The sequence below is a fragment of the Equus quagga genome, chromosome 15 (assembly GCF_021613505.1).
Source record: "Equus quagga isolate Etosha38 chromosome 15, UCLA_HA_Equagga_1.0, whole genome shotgun sequence".
Lineage (NCBI taxonomy): Eukaryota > Metazoa > Chordata > Mammalia > Perissodactyla > Equidae > Equus > Equus quagga.
The window spans coordinates 79,188,255-79,204,963 of NC_060281.1; the positions used below are offsets into that span (position 1 = coordinate 79,188,255).

The window sequence follows — 16,709 nt, forward strand, 5'->3', positions numbered from 1 at the left end:
TTTTCAAACAACTTAAATATAAAAGGACTAAGTTCACAGATATCTCTGGTCTTAATATTATATATCTCTATCACAGTGTCATTGAAACTCTAGGATATGATGGGAGCTGTTTTGTCTTAAAGGGAAAAGGGGATTATCACTGTTGATCCTTGTGGTAAACTACTTAGAGTATTAGTCATGCTTCCCAGTACCCAGGCCCCCGTGGAGTCTCCTTGCCTTGAATCTGGGCTGACCCTGTGGCCTGCTTTAATCAGTAGAATGTGGTGGAAGCGAGAAGGCCTGCGAGCTTCTCTTTTGCGCTCTTGGAAGAAGCCCAGGTGGAGAGGAACTGAGGCCACCAGCCCAAGCGGAGCTCTCACCAACTGCACCAGTTGCCTACCCTTCGGTAAGGCCGTTTTGGACTCTGTAGTTGTCCCAGTGCCCCCACTGACACCACATGAAGCAGAACTGCCCAGTCGAGCCACAGACTCTTGGGCAGTGAGAAGCTGCTGTTGTTTTAGTCACTACGTTTCAGAACTTGGTATGCAGCAATAGATAAATGAAATAGCCTTAAAGGGTATTTCGGCCATAATGGTATTTCAGAACATTCACACAGACACGTAGGTACATATTTGTATGTATGTGTATGCTTATGTGTGTGTGTTTACACTTTGACCCAGCAGTTCCACTTTTAGGACTTATGAGCAGGGGATACTTTTTGACAAGTGTGCAAATTAGTACAAGATGTTCAGCACAGTGTTGCTTACACTTACTAAAAGAAAGGGCATGACCTAAATGCTCCGCCTACTTAGAAGTGGTTCTACTGACAGGTGTTCAGCTAGGCCATGGGACACTGAGGCCTTTGAGATGATTTAAATACACTCACAAGGAATGGTCTCCTTTCTATCATGAGAGCCTAACAAATATTTCACAAGGCAGCTGGATTTGGTTTATGCAGTTCTTCATCAAGCCTCAGAATCTTTGCCCTCAACACTTATGCAGGTGACTACTACATATGGTGCTTGCTGTCTAATGGAATCCACAAGCAGGGGCTTAGGCCAAAAAGAATTCCACCTGTAATTCTTTCCCAGGACACGAGCTGCTGGCAGAAAAGAGCCCTCCACACCTTGTCTCACTTACCAAAGGCCAAAGGTAAGCGACTCCACTTGAGATCATCTGTGCGGCTACGTCTTCCGTAAGAATCCACGAACACCCCGAATTCTGCAAGGAGTCAGAGCCAGGGGCATCAGCATACCCAGAGGCAGGGGGTATCAATGACACTCATTTCGATGGAAGAAAAAGGAATGGAGCCCAGGGGACCACCAGCCAGGTTTAACGGGATCGTTAAAACCTAAGGACCTCTGCCAAGCCACATCTCTGTGATTTATTAAAGGAAGAGGGTTCAAGTGAGAGCAGGGAGAGAGGAAAGGAGGGAGAGATGGAAGGAGGAAGAGACGGAGAGGGGGAGGGAGGCACGGAGGAAGGGGGAGAAACAGACTCGGAGACAGGAAGGAAGAGACAGAAACACCTAGAGATTTAACAGAAAGAAAGAAGAAATATCAAGGGAGGGAAAAAAAGAAACAAGGAAAGGAAGAGACAGAGAAGAAACAGAAAGAAGCAGGGACAGAGAAGGAAAGAACTGCCTGCCCTATGCGGAGACTATGACAGATCAGGACCAGGCTAGTTCCCTGCTGGGGGACAGGGACCCTCAGGGGCCTTGGTGGTGCTGGAATGACATTCTCTGCACTCCCAGCAGGACTCGCCCTTCCCCAGAGCCCACTGACCACCTGAGCCCCGAGTGGACCCGGTCTGGGACTCCTGGTGCCTGTGAGCACTGAGTTCCAGCCCGGACTCACCGTGGAAGCAGAGCAGGTACTCCTCCCGCTGCCCTGCGCTGTTCACCTGCACGATCGAGACAGGAAAGCTGTTGGAAGAGGAGGCAAACACAGCCGGCGCCAAGGAATGGTCGTTCTTATCCAGGAATTCTGTAAAGGCAGGCGAGAAGCGGGGCTTCAGGAGTGTGCTCGAGCTGGCAGCAGGGAGGAGGCAGAGTGTGGGCTGGGGAAGAGGACTCGGGCCCTACCCTCAAGTGTGTACTGCTTCATGTCAATTTCGTAGAATTTATTGGTTCCGATGAGGATACTGTAATTGGTGAAGTGGATGCAGCTGCAGGGCTCTGAGGTCTCTATCTCCTGAGACAGAGGGCAGAAGAAGAGAAGGTGAGCGTTGACACAGGGCGGCCACATTTCCACCACCATTCTATTTCCGCCTTATGCATCTAACCAAGCCTGGCAGGCGGTCACCACCGGACTTGTTCACGTTGTCGGTCACACAAAGTACATTCAGTCTTTTCATCACCCTCACAAGGACCAATGATCCCTCTGCTACCTCTGAGTTCCAGGCAACTCTAGACTGATAAGGGCAAACCGCAGCCAAAAATGGGTCAGAAACACCAATTCGCTGAAAAGAGAGCGCTTTAAAAATACATTTTTATCAGAGGAAAAAGCCTGGAAAAATACACCAACTATTAACAGTGGTGGTTAGAGAGTGGCTTTAGTTTCCTTCTTTTTGTGGCTGCTAAGTTTCTATTTTGAAGCCCCATTACCTATATAATTATCATCATCACTGTTGGCATCTGAATTATCTGCTTCCTAATTACTTCCATTTGTTTTCAGGCCAGACCTAATGGCTTCAAACACCTCAGCATGCTTATTCAAAACGGTGGCCAGGAATTATAAAGAAGCGATGATTTCTAAGAATTTTCCTGAAGCTAAGAGTTCAAACTCTAATCAGCACTGTCATTGTCACTGACTATTTATTGATCACCTGCTAAGTGCAAGGAAACTTTCAGGCACCATGACACAGTGAAATGAGAGGAGGTCAAACTGCAGTTTGAGTCTCAGCTTTGTAACTTAGGATCTCGGCCAGACAATCATCTTCCCCGAAAATTGGGGATTACCACCCCTGCTTTTCAGAACTGTTGTGAAAGGTATTTGCAAAACAGCTGGCTCAGCCTCTGGTACCAGTAGGTGCTCAATAAAAACACAAACTAAACTAGCAAGAGCCCCTACAGACAAACAGTTTCTCTAACAGCTAATGACCCTTATATATTCGTCCCTCATTTCACTTTGAGACTAATCATGAAAGCACCTGAAATAAGTCAGGCTTATGGTAAGTGGAACATTCTTAGTCAAGGGACAACAGACAGCTTCCTCTAGGAGTGAGGCAAATGTAATGATCTAACGTGTCCCTTGTCCATACTGCCGTCAGCATCACAGCTCACTCTGCTCCCAAGAGGACCAGCTCCCTAATTACATATCAAAACACAGCTAGCACTGGCTTTTCCAAAGGTTATCAATAGAAATTTCTAGGATCTGAGAAAGATTCTGGTCTGTGCAACCAGGGACTGCTAGGTTCTCAGAAAGAACTCCTTCCCTTTTTCTGCTGGTTCAAAAGAAGTGTCTACTCGAGCACCAAATTCCTTTCTCCCTTAACAAAAGGCTTAATTCACTGCCTCTCCAGCCAGCCCACAAACAGGAGAGGGAAAGTGCAGCTACTAGTGGCTCTGGAGCTTCCTCCAGGAAGGCAAGGTGTCTCTCTCTAAGGAGGTCACACAGGGCTGTAGGGTGAAGGGACTACATTGTTCCCTGAGACAGCATGCTTTCCACACCAGCTGGCTGGGAGAGCAGGACAGGCAAGGCCCGGGACTTACTTTCCGAATGCAGTACTTGCTGAGGTTTTCATTGTAGCGGAGAATGACAACTTTGCTGGGCATGGCTGCACAGATGCAGAGCCCGTTCTCAATCTGAAAAGCAATCAGGGAAAAAGAAAGAAAAAGAAAGAGCATCACCAGTGTGTATCCTGGCTCCGTAGCAAAACTGGGAATAACACATCAATTTAGAGCAGGGTCTCTCAACCTTGGCATTATGGACACTTTGGGCCGGATAATTCCCTGTGGTGAGGGGCTGTTCTGTGCATTGTACGATGTTTAGCAGCAACCCCAAGCTCTCCCATTAGATGCCAACAGTAAAACTGCCAGTTGTGACAGCCAAAAATGCCTCCAGACATGGCCCAATGTTTCCTGGGAGGCAGAATCACTCCTGGAAGAGAAACACTGATTTAACAGAGATCCGGAGAAGGCCTCAGGAAGTCCACCTGACCCCACACACATTTTGTGTGTATGTGCCTTTTGCTGGAGACAGACTCTTTTGACCATCTTGCCCCCAGGGAGGGGAAAGGCAGTGGAAATTGCTATAAGAAGTTAAAGATTTTGGTCCAAACAAAAAAGTTCTTAGTTAAGATCTGTATATGTAAAGTTCTATGTTAAAATTCTCATTTTCTAGAACAGTTGAATCCCTCACTTCACCTCCACAACTGGATCTTTGTCATTTCACTAATTGCGAAAAGCAGCTCAAATCAGTCCTGATATAAAGGTCAGCAGAGATGAGGTTGAGGGGGATAAGCTGGGATAAGATAGGAAAGAAAAACAGGAAAATGGAAATGGTTGGTAATGTTCTATTTCTTGGGTTCAGTAGTGAGTCTGTGGATGTTTACAACACTATTAGGTGTGATAATTTTATAATTTACATATATATTCTATACATTTTTTGAGTGTTTCAAACATTATAATGAAATTAATTTATAATTTTTAAAAACATTTTTGGAAATAAAATGCACATTTCTAAGTAGCTCGTCATTCACAGGAGAAATCATAAGAAATTTAGAAATATGTGGAATGATAAAAATTTACAAGGTGCAGCTAAACTTGTAGTTAGAGGAAAATGTATAGCCCTAAAATTCTTGTATTTAAAAAAAGACCTGAAAATTAATTAGCTAAACAAGAAATAAGAAAAAGAATAATAGAAGAAAGCCAGAGAAAACTGAAGTAAGGAAAAACAAAGATAAGAATGAATGAAAAAATTAATGACAAATAAAATACTATAATAGAATCAGTAAAGCTCAGAGCCACTCCTTGGTAAAGATTAATGAAATGAGAATACCTCTGATGAAATTAAGACAAATAAGAGATATGGCACAGGTAATATTAGCGATAAAAAAGGTAACTACCATAAGAGAATACAATAAAGAACTAAAGGTAGAAAAAAGAAAAACAAGAAATTTTTTCTTTAAAAAGAAAAAAAAGTCATTAAAATTGACAAGGGTACAGAGTTTCATGTTACTCGGTCCCTGTCTGGAATTCCCAGTTCCCTCTGGCAAGGACCTTCTATCAGCCCCTTCAAGATTCACCTCCTCCAAGAAACCTTTTCAAATTAACACCTTTCTAGGACAGTCATTCTCTGACTTTGTATTCTGTTCCCTTCTTATCATTTGCCATAGTTAATCCCAACACTCACCTAAGTAACTAGGAAAAGAATCCCCCAAATGGCCAGAGGATCCTAAAACCATAAGACCTCAAAGAACGCAGGCCAAGGCCAAGTCCCCCATCCAGAGACTCCTGTGGCTGACCACACCTCTCCCCTACCAGTCCTCCATCCCTCAGAATGGTCAAGTACAAGGCTCAGGCAATTACAAGGACTGTGCTCATTGAATGTTCACTGAGTGACCAAATGAGCAAATGCCCAGTCTTCTGAGAAGGGAAAGGCAATGGCTTTCAAGAGCAGAACTCCAGCCGCCTCAGAGGTTCTACAAAGGCTTGATTCAGATTTCACTGAAGTCACATATGTATGTGTGTATACACCCGTAAGTACTCAACTTTTTTAATGAAAAAAAAAAAGCTCTTTAAAGAAGCAGGCAAGCTTGAGGCCGGCCCTGTGGCCAAGTGGTTAAGTTCATGCACTCTGCTTTGGCGGCCGAGCGTTCGCCAGTTCAGATCCTGGGCACAGATCCACACACTGCTCATTAAGCCATGCTGAGGCGGCATCCCACATGGAGGAACTAGAATGACTTGCAACAAGGACATACAACTATGTACTGGGGCTTTGGGGAGGAAAAAAAAAGAAGATTGGTAACAGATGTTAGCTCCAGGCCAATCTTCCTAAAAAAAAAAAAAAAAGAAAGAAAAAAGAAAAAAAAGACTCTCCAGATGATTGCTTCAGGTAGCTTATATATACATTTAACAAAAAAAAAAAAGCAGGCAAGCAAATATATTTATGTGCCAAATTTCCATGTGCAATTAACTACCAAAGAATTCACTTGAGTTCTCATGAACAGACTTTATGTTATATAAATGTCATAAATTAGAATTTGCAAATTTTTAGTAATATAACATCCTTTCATCCAGTTTAGACATGGGGTTCAATGCTATATTTTTTTTAAAAGAAAAAGGTTCCATCAAGAGGATGTGGAGAAAAGGGAACCCTCATATGCTGGTGAGAATGCAAACTGGGGCAGTGACTATGGAAAAAATAGGGAGATATGGCAAAAAATTCAAAATAGAAATACCATATGATCCAGCTATTCCACTTCTGGGTGTTTGTCCAAAGAACATGAAAATGCTAATTCAAAAAGATATACACTCCTATGTTCAGTGCAGCATTATTCACAACAGCCAAGACTCGGAAGCACCTACATGCCCATCAACAGATGAATAGATAAAGAAGATGTGGTATAGATACAGTGGAATACTACTCAGCCATAAAAAAAGACAAAATCATCCCATTTGCAACATCATGGATGGACCTTGAGGGTATTACTAAGTGAAATAAGTCAGACGGAGAAAGACAAATACTGTATGATTTTACTCATATGTGGAAGATAAAAAAACAAACACACACATAGATATGGAGAACGACTGGTGATTACCAGGCAGAAGAAGTGGAGGGAAGGCAAAAGGGGGAAAGGGGCGTGTGTATGCTGATGGATGGAAACTAGACTTTTGGTGATGAACATGATGTAGTCTATACAGAAGTGGAAATATAATGATGTACACCTGAAATTTATATAATGTTATAAACCAATGTGACCTCAATAAAATAAAATTTTGTAAAAAGGCTCCATCACTCACACAAACACACACACTTTCTTTTTTTCTAACTCTGGATCATCCTTTTAGTTTTGTTAATTTTATTCTGATTTTTCTCTCTGACACTTCCTTTAGATTCAAAGCCTGTGCAAGTTTCATGGCTGCACAAATTATTTCATGTGCCTAAAGGAAGCCAGAGAAATTTAACCCAGTTTGAGGTCATACAATTTCCAAGGCCAAATTAATAAGCCCTATAGAAAGAGGGGCAGTGCTGATGTCAAGAACATTCCGCCAGCTGAGCCCCGAGGAGAGCTTACCTTGCCAGCAGCGAACAAGTGGCAGCCTTTGACAGCTTCGAAGATGTTGGGCGAGATGTCGGGCTGGGCGGGAAGGTGCGACTGTGCCAGAGACTGCTTCACCTTCTTCACGTCAACAAGACACAGGGCCCGCTCTTCCCCTGAGAGGAAAAGGAACAGCTTCTCAGTCAGTGGGAGGCCGGGAAGCAAACACACCGGACGGCAGTTCTAGCTCTAGTCACAAATAAAAGCCAGCAAGGCCACGCAGATGGACTGAGTTTCCCATAGATTCCTGTAAATACAGTTTAGGTCCAACTTTTGGATCTAAAATGAAAACATTTGCCATCTTAGTCAAGAGTATGGAAGGAAAAAAATTCTGCAGAGGTAACATCAGAGAACGTGAACTGTACTGTCAAACATGCTCCCCACCAAAGTAAAGACAGAATGTGTTAGGCAACAAGGGGCCATCTTATAAAACAAAAGCCTTGGACTATTCCAACATGTGGATGTCACGGAAGACAAAAGAAAGGCTGAAGATTCATTCCAGATGAAAGGAGACTAACGAGACAGGACTAAATGCAATGCACGATCCTGGACTGGATCGTGAATCAGGAAAAAATACTCTGAAGGACATTACTGGAGCCACAGGTAAACCTGACTATGGGCAGTACATCAGAATATTGTATCACAGCAAGGGTTAAATTCTCTGAATTCAAAAACTGCCGTGTGAAACTATTCCGTGTGATGCTATAAAGGTGGATACATGCCATTACCTATTGGTCCAAACCCACAGAACGGACAACACCAAGAGCAAACCCTCATGTTAACTGTGGACTTTGGGTGATGATGACGTGTCAGTGTAGGTTCATCAATTGTAACAAATATCCCACTTTGGTGGGGGATGGAGAGAGTGGGAAGGCTGTGCATGTGTGGGGGCAGAGGGTATATGGAAACTCTGCACTTTCTGCTTAATTTTACCGTGAACCTAAAACCGCTCTAAAGAATAAAGAAGGAAAGCAAGAAGAAAGAAAGAAACAAACCATCAAAGCAAGAAGCTGAAGAAAAGAGCTGAGAGACCATGAAATGCCAGTTCCTGACCATACTATTTCAGCCCCTGGATGCATCCGGCTGTGTCTGAAACAAGACCTAACTGTGGAGGTTTCAAACACTGAGCCAATAAATTATTGTTTTTCCTTTAAAAAAAAAACTAGTACCACCAATAAAGAGACAAAAAAATTTTTGCCATGGTTATATGAGAGAATGTCCTGTTCTTAAGTGATATGCTTCAGAACTTGGGGTTATAGCTACAAATGACTCTCGAATAGTTCAAAAAAGTTAATGTCTGTGTGTATATAGGAAGAGAAAGAGAAAAAATGTGGCAAAATGTTAACAGTGGTGACTTTAGACGAAGAGTTTCTGAGACGTCACAGAAATAAGAGACAACACAGGAACAGAGCAGGCAAGCTCTCAGAGGTCACGGCTCACGGAGGTATCGAGGTGATGAAGACAAAGGGTCTGAGTGTTTATGAGTCTCTGAGGCTCACTACTCTTGACTTGGCGTGATGGTGAGATGTTCTTTGGGGTGTCAGCCTGCACTACACTGGACACCAAGGGAACTGAGTCTGAGCAGAGAGCCATCAGCTCGGGCACCAGCAGGGACACCGAGGAAAGCTTCTGCTCCAACTTGCCACCAGGAGGGCCTGCCTTTGTGTTTCACAAGCATGATATTTGGCTTTCAAATACTTTCCCTTGAAAGTGAACAGAAAGTGCTGTGTCTTTGGCCTCCCACCTGCTATCATGAGTAGCTTCTCCAGGTCCTTGATGATGTAAATTTGGAAGACTGCTCCAATTCCTGGCACATGCGTGAGGGAGTTTTTCAAGACATTCAGTGCATAGAGCCCTTCCTCGGTGCCCACCAACACCACCTGCAAGGGCAGAAGTCCCAAACGGAATGTAAGCAGAACCACATCACCATAACAACCCCCAAAAATAAGCTGCGAAGCCGACACAGCCCTTTCTTGACTGCTTGTGGCGCTAGCCAGACACCAGCCAACCCTAACCTGGTCGCTGAAGGGCAGTGTGCAGTTCATGTCCAGACGGTCATCACCTTCCAGTTTCAGCAGGGAGTTTCCAAGCAATTTCTTTGCATATGTGAAAGAAAAAAAGAGGACATGGTAAGATTGAACTGTCCATGGCAAACCCATCCAGAGAGACACAAGCAAGAACCGAGAGAAGTTTAATGCCAGGAAGAAAGACAAGTCACTCCTAAAAACACTCAGAAACACACATCTGCTCTTGGCTCGCCCCATCTTTTGATTTGAGCTCAAAAGGCAAGACGTGAATGTTATTGGTAACTTGGGGGTGGGTGTTAATTAGCATCAGAGTTATAACACGGCTTGGACTCAGGAAGAAATGAGTGTCGTAGACGTAGAGAGCCGTTCTGTGGTAGGAAATAAGCTGAAGCTAAAGAGATGTCACCTGCAAAGAGTTAATAAGCCACGTGGAAGGCTCCTGTCCCTCCAGGCTGCAGCAAAAGTGCAAAGCACGGTGTCAGCACAACCACCAGCCTGTGAATCTCTTTACCTGAACCCAAGCAGGCAGAAGCTCGGAGAAAATACAGTCGCAGCCCTATTGTACACATACAAATATGGATTTCAGTAACAGGCTCACACGGGTAACAACGAAACAGGTCATCAAAACAAGTCTACCCAGTGAGCAGAGCTCCTCTCAGGAAGGCCCACGGTTCAGGATTTTCTGAGTGCGAACACTTAAAGTGTTGATTAGGAGCTAAGTGTCTGAAAAGAGCTGTTTCGTCTTTGGTGGAGGAAACGCCAAGGAGCGATGAGTGCTGTTTGTATCTTGGAACGTTCTAGGAGGGGTGATGCCAATCAAGGCACCCACGTTTCTAACATCTTAAGGATGAGTAGGATTTCAAACCTGCCTACGGAACAGCACATCGTGTGGAAGCAATTGAGAAGGTTATGAAAAGCCTTTCTGAAGTAGACATGGCTGTCGGCAGCCTTTTGTGCTGCTTTGTGGCCAAAATGCTTGTAACTCAAGCCTCCAAACCAAATAAACTCAACAGAGTAAACAAGAGAGGATTTCCTTATAAGTACGTTTGCTGCTGTGTTGCCATAATCAAGATCTGTCACACCCCAAGAGTTGGCTACTGGTGCTGACTCCCCCATTCTAAAGGGCTCTGAGGGGAGGACCTGTGATGCCAGACAAGTCACCTCAGAGCCTGTATCTCTATCACCACAAAAGTCCCAATCATGACAGTCTCCAGCCATCAGCCCTCAGAGAGGGAGCCTGAGGAAAATCACGGCAGCCCATGGGAGTCCCACCAAGTCAGCCCCCTTTACAAAGATGAGCTCCTCTGCCCGTTTTCATACTCACAGCATCAGCTTCTGCTTTTTCCCTAGACACTCTCCCACCTGCGACAACTGATTCTAAGGCGGTGACCCAGCGCTGTTTGTCGGGGAAGCTGGGAGCTAGCAAGTAGAGGGTTCTCCCGGGCCAGCAGGTGGTATGAGGGTGAGATTCCATCTTCAGGATGTATGGGACATCTAGGAGATTCGACAGAGAGCACAGGGTTGGGTTTGGGTTCCCCCAGCTCCCACTGGGAGGGATGGCCCTGAGATAGCAGAGAGAGTGCCAAGCCACATGAGTCCTAGTTACTGCTAAGATGGAGGAGCTGAGGAGGTTGGGCCTCCTTTGCAGGCCAGTCACCCCTGTGGCCCCTCCCGCCCTTGCTGATTTGTCAAGCCCCGCCCACCTGCAAAGTGGGGCTCTCCCGCTTCTCCTCACCTGCTTTGGCTGTATTTGCAAGTTCAGAAGCACCGACGGCGCCATGAATAGATACGTCCCCATCGGGAAGGCACAGCTCAAATTCTTCCACCGGCCTCTGTCCAGCTTGGTGCAAAGAGGAAGCGCAGAAAGAAAAACAAAAGAACAGGACCAAGAAAAGGGGAGAAGAGAGGAAGAGAGAAAGGGGGCGAGAGAGAGACAGTATACATGGAAAGAGGCGCACGAGAACAAAGGAGGAGGGAAAAGGTGTGCAGAGAAGGCGGAGAGGGAAGATAAAAAAAATAAAGTGTGTCAGATGAGTAGCACAGTCAACTTTCTGATGACGATGCGGATTTATGGGCTAGTTGACTGAGGCAGAAGTTCTCTGAAGGTGTATTAGCAGGTAGAATCTTCAGGGCAGCACCCTGCAGGTTCTTCAGAGGGGAGACCTATAGACGTGAGTATCGTACCAATAACCTTTAGCCAAGTCATTTGGGTTTTAGTTTTCAAAAATGGAAAATCGTAGAAGGCTCGCAACGCAGTCCAAAAAACAAAGCCTTCACGCCGACACTGGGAGACCTGGGTCAACCACGTGCAATGAAATTCCCCCTGAATCATTAATTTACCTTCTCTGGCTTCGTTGTCATAAATGAGGACTTTGGATCCCTCCAGGACGATGTACTTCCTGTCCCAGCCTTGCTGTCCTCGTTTGTTATTCCTGGGAAAACAGAGATGGGAAGGAAGAAATGTTTGAACTCAGAAGAATCAGGCGGGAGGAAGGGGTGGGCAGGGCAGGGAATCTTCTCTAGAAAAGACACTTCCCTAGGAAACATCAGGAATGCAAGTGCCAGGGGAGGGAGGAAAAACTGCCTTCCACTCTTCTAGGTTCTGGGGCTGGCCTAGGAATTCAACTGATCTAAGGGAGATGAACAGGAGAAAAGCACACAAATTTTATTTTACATGGACATGGGAGTCTCCAAAGAAAATAAAGACCCAAGGAGCCGACAGGCTCGGGTGTTTGTGTACCACGTTGAACAAAGAGCAGCAGTTGTGAAAAAGTGACTAAAATGTCCAAGAGGGCCCAAGGAAGATAAGAGTTTCTTTAACAAGGTCTGTTGGCACAGATTTCTCTCGGCCGGTCTTGACTCCTGTCTCTGGCGATAAGAATGTTTCTTTCCTCTTGGTATAGAGAGAGCAGCTTTTAGCTGAGAGTTTTATCTCCTACTTTCAAGAAGAGAAAGGGGGAGGTCAGAGTGTCCTTCTTGCACCTGCTGTTTTTCAAGTGCCTTTAGCTCAAAATAATTTTTAATGCAAAGTGGCATATTTTGGGGTGACATTCTGCCACCATTCACCAGCACCCGCCCCAGGGCAAGCCACGCTGCAACAGTACCTGGGAACCTTCATCCACCCTTCCAGGTGCAAGCTGCTGCTGGGCTCCTTGGTCTGCAGACCCGGGGAGTTCATTTTGTCACGGCAGAAGGCCTCAGTGAAGTGCGTGGCATATTCAGCTGGCAGGCCACAAGTGGCTGGCAAGCACGTGGAGCACTTGGGATGACACATCACCTGACATTCTAGGAAGAAGCAATGAACCACCTGAAAACACGCTTGGCGGATCCTGGACCATTCCCTTCCTCTGCCAGCCAACCCCCTGCTGGGCCGTCACTCTCACCCCATCATCCAGGTAATCCCTAAGCTTTCCCAGGAGCCGGGCCCCTCTAGAGAGAGGAAACGAGAGCCAAGCTCCCTGGACCCAATTTTCCTGGCTTCTCCCAGGCTGCCACAAAAAAAGGCGTAAAGGACATATTTGCACATTTCACTCGGAGCCAGCACACAGCCTAAAGGTAGGGAGAGACCAGCCTGATGAAGAGAGGCTGGAAATTAACAAAGCCGAAGGTATTTCACACAGGGGGTTGGAGACAGGAGCTGAAAACATTTACAAACTCACTCCTCTTTCAGGGGAAAAAGGGCGTCCTCCCACCGAAACTAAAAGCTTGAAAATGAATGCACTATATGATGAGGAATTTAAAAAGAACAAAAAAAACCACCTCCACGAGATAGATTTTTTTAGGTGGAGACGCACAGGTGCTGCCGCCAAGCACAGCTGCTGCTCTTACCGAGACATTTGGATGCCTGGCGTCCAAAGTGCACAGTATCCAGACACACAGCGCACTTTGTGGCTCGCATGTTCAGTCCTACATTAAATCGGTGAGGAATATTGTGGTGCATGCGCTCCTTAAGACGCCGACTGAATTCTGGAGGAAAATTTTTTAAAAAATCATTAGAGTGCTATAAACGACACCATCCAGAAGGTGAAAAGATAACCCACAGAATGAGATAAACATTTGCAAATCATCTCTCTGACAAGGAACTTACAGAATCTATAAAGAACTCTTACAATGCAATAATAAAAAGACAACTCAATTAAAAGATGGACAAAGGATTTGAATAGAAATCTCTCCAAAGAAGATAAATGGCCGAGTACATGAAAAGATGCTCAACATCATGAGTCATTAGGGAAATGCAAATCAAAACCACAATGAGATACCAGTTTGTGCTCACTAGGTCATCTAGAATCAAAAATGTGGACAATAAGTGTTGGTGGGGACGTGGAGAAACCGGAATTCTCATACATTGCTGGTGGGAATATAAAATGGTGCAGTCACTTTGGAAGTCCCTCATAAAGTTAAACATAGGACTACCAAATGACCCAGCAATTCTACTCCTAGGTATATACCCAATAGAATTGGAAACATATGTAACCACTAAAATTGGTACACAAATATTTTTAGCAGCATTATTTATGATAGCCAAAAGATGGAAACAACCCAAACGTCCATCAATGGATTAACATAAACACGATGAGCTATCCATACCATAGAATATTATTCAGCCATAAAAAAATGAAGTATTGATACATGCTGCGACAGGGATGCATATCAAAAACATGATGCTCAGTGAAAGCAGCCAGACACAAAAGGCCACATACGGTACGATATATGAAACAACCAGAATGGCAAATCCACAGAGATAGTGAATTAGTGGTTTCCAGAGGTTGGGTGGAGGGAAAAGTGGGAAGTGACTGCTAACGGATATACAGTTTTTGTTAGGGGGGAAAAGTGGGGCCAAAAATGTTCAAAAATTAGAATGTGATGGTGGCACAACCTTGTGAGCCTTCCAAATGAGTGAATTGTATGGTATGTCAATTTATCTCAATAGGCTGTTAAAAAACCATTAGAGCAGGTTAGTTACAGATTGTGAAACTATTTTAACACTAACAGATGCATCTAGATTTACATGAATTAACTTAAAATCTCCATTATCCAGTTATTAGGAATGACAGTTTTTTAAAGAACATATTACTGGTAGGAGATTGGCTATATGAGAGCATAGATGTTTGTGGGCATAAAGAAACATATGCTTTTAAGTCAAATGTTTGTAAATATTTTAGGCATAGAAGCTTTGTCTTCCAGATGAAATCATATATCTAGAGCTTTTCAGAGTTCAGTTTAAAAATCACTATTATGAATAGAATTTCTAATTATTAAATCTATAAACTTACTGAAGAATTCTCCCTTCATGTCCAGTTCTTTCATGAAAAACCTCCTTTTGTTAAAAACCCAACTTTTAAGCCTCAAAGAACTGATTCTTACATTTATATTCCAGGCTGTTAAAATTAACAAGATTGATTTTTTTTTTCCATTTAATGGGCCCCCCTCTCAACAGTGACCTGGAACTAGTTAAAGGCAGCTTCAAACAGAGAGAAAAGCTCAGGATCCCAATTTCTGAATCCAAATTGAGTTCTCCATATAACATCGTCCCCCTTCCTTTATCAGACAGTTGCGAGGAATAAATAACACGTATGCACTTTGAAACTGTGAATATGCAACACACCCAAAGCAGGAGCCTGGAGTATTAGGAACGACTCAGGTAGCTGCTCTGTGCAGCTTTGTCGGTGGACACCAGGGCCTCCGTGTTACCATCACCACTTTGATGACTTTAAGAGTACAGCTCTTTGATTCAAAGTGTTGTGTAAACATAGGAAACAAGATGACATCCTCATTGAAGAAAAAACAACAATAAAATGCCATCAAGATTTACAACTAAAGAGGTTTGACACCATGATGCTGAGCCACAGCTCTACTCCACGTTCCCTAAGACTTTCCAAACCACCTTCCCTGGCCCTTTTTTTCAGGTCCTTTCCATCTCTAGGTAGATAGAGTACTTTTGAGACCACAAAGAAAACTCACACGGTTGGTAGGAATATAAATTGTCACAAACTACCAATACTCAAAATGCATGTAATCTTTAACCCAACAATTCATTTCCCATGAACTTATCCTATAGCCATAATGCCCACAGAAGTACAGGAAGTTCACTACAGGGTGTCTGTGGGAACAAGGAATTGGAAATAACCTAAATGCTCATCAACAAGGGTCTGTTTAACACATGAATCATACACCCGCACCATGGAATATTATGCAGCCCTTTAAAAGGTTGACGTTGATCCATATGTGTTAATAAGAAACCCTCTAAGATAATGTTTTAACTAAAAGAAGAAAGGTGTTTTGCAGAGTATAACACAGTGTGCTATGATAATTATAAAAGAAAAAAGGGCTGAGAAAAATACGCTCATTTTCTCATACTCTTTGAATATACACACATAAGGTACATGAACAATACGTGGTTACATACATGAACTAGTGCCTGAAGAACATAATGGTTGACTCTGAGTAAGGAAACTGGGATAGGGGTGGAGAGAAGACCTACTTCTTACTATCGCCTAGTTTTATTACTTGTCATTTTTATCATACGTCTGCATTGTAAAAAATTTCAACAAAACTCCAGTGGCCCCTTGAGAACGTACCCTCTGGAGTTGAAGACTCCTTTCTGCGGCTGGAAGGCGGGGCGAGCAGGCTCATGGCACTGGGCTGGTGCTCGGGTGACCGCACGATGGCAGACATGGCGATCTGCTGCCTCGCAGTGGCTGGCGTAGATGGGTGCGGGTGGTCTGTGGCTTTCCGGTGGGCAGCTGGAGAGAGACCAGTCCAACGTCTTTTGGTTAGCTGGGTCACCAGGAGGACCCAACCAAGCGGACTGCCCCTGGGCTGTCTTTCATGGACCCCAGACCAAAAGGACACATTTTGTGCCATATCGGCAACACCAAGGATGCCGAGAACTTTTCGGACTTGGGCTGTCTGGACTGAAGGCGTATGGGCCATAAACACAGATGCTGAACTAGGGCCAATCTCCTTGAGATCGGTCCTCCGCCTTTCCACAGCACTTTGCGTAGTGAGCGCCCCTACCTTCCTCCCGGGCGGACCGGAGCTCAATGCGGGTCTTCTGAAGGGCTTCCTCCAGCTCTGCACAGCGAGCTTTCTCCTTCTCCAGGGCCACCTTCAGCTCATTGTACTGCAGAGGAACCTGTGTGGGCAAAGCAGGGTCCTCTTTCCGTCGACTAAATAAACCCTAGCAATGGAAACAGAGATATCTCCTAACTCCTGGAAACTGGCACTTTAAGCTAGCTAAAGGAGCTCTGACTCGGGAGGAGCAAACCACGAAAGCCGGGAGCATACTCACTGTAAGCAGATTTAGTAAAAATGGCATGCGAAGGGGGAAAGGGGGAGACTGAGCCACAGCCCATTCCAGCCGGCTGGAAAAAAGAGGGGTGCAGAGTTTTCACCAAGAGGCTTAAAGCTGCTTGAATTGCCACCACCTCTTCCTTTAGC

At 44.6% G+C, this 16,709-nt stretch overlaps 1 protein-coding gene across 6 annotated transcripts in view; it reads right to left on the reverse strand.

The window, feature by feature from the left end:
* The window catches only part of CIT (citron rho-interacting serine/threonine kinase), a 156,192-nt gene that overhangs the window by 11,637 nt on the left and 127,846 nt on the right, over window positions 1-16,709 (reverse strand). For 3 of the 6 annotated variants that reach the window (XM_046640858.1, XM_046640857.1, XM_046640862.1), the window contains 15 exons: window positions 16,287-16,449; window positions 15,848-16,012; window positions 13,098-13,235; window positions 12,374-12,554; window positions 11,610-11,701; window positions 11,005-11,109; window positions 10,594-10,763; window positions 9,781-9,825; window positions 9,258-9,338; window positions 8,987-9,122; window positions 7,219-7,358; window positions 3,692-3,784; window positions 2,063-2,171; window positions 1,836-1,964; window positions 1,120-1,200 (listed from right to left, as the gene is read on the reverse strand). In XM_046640858.1, the coding sequence (XP_046496814.1) occupies window positions 1,120-1,200; window positions 1,836-1,964; window positions 2,063-2,171; window positions 3,692-3,784; window positions 7,219-7,358; window positions 8,987-9,122; window positions 9,258-9,338; window positions 9,781-9,825; window positions 10,594-10,763; window positions 11,005-11,109; window positions 11,610-11,701; window positions 12,374-12,554; window positions 13,098-13,235; window positions 15,848-16,012; window positions 16,287-16,449 (1,828 nt within the window). The remainder of the gene's footprint in view (window positions 1-1,119; window positions 1,201-1,835; window positions 1,965-2,062; window positions 2,172-3,691; window positions 3,785-7,218; window positions 7,359-8,986; window positions 9,123-9,257; window positions 9,339-9,780; window positions 9,826-10,593; window positions 10,764-11,004; window positions 11,110-11,609; window positions 11,702-12,373; window positions 12,555-13,097; window positions 13,236-15,847; window positions 16,013-16,286; window positions 16,450-16,709) is intronic. The other 3 variants (XM_046640860.1, XM_046640859.1, XM_046640861.1) reach the window with 3 other exon arrangements.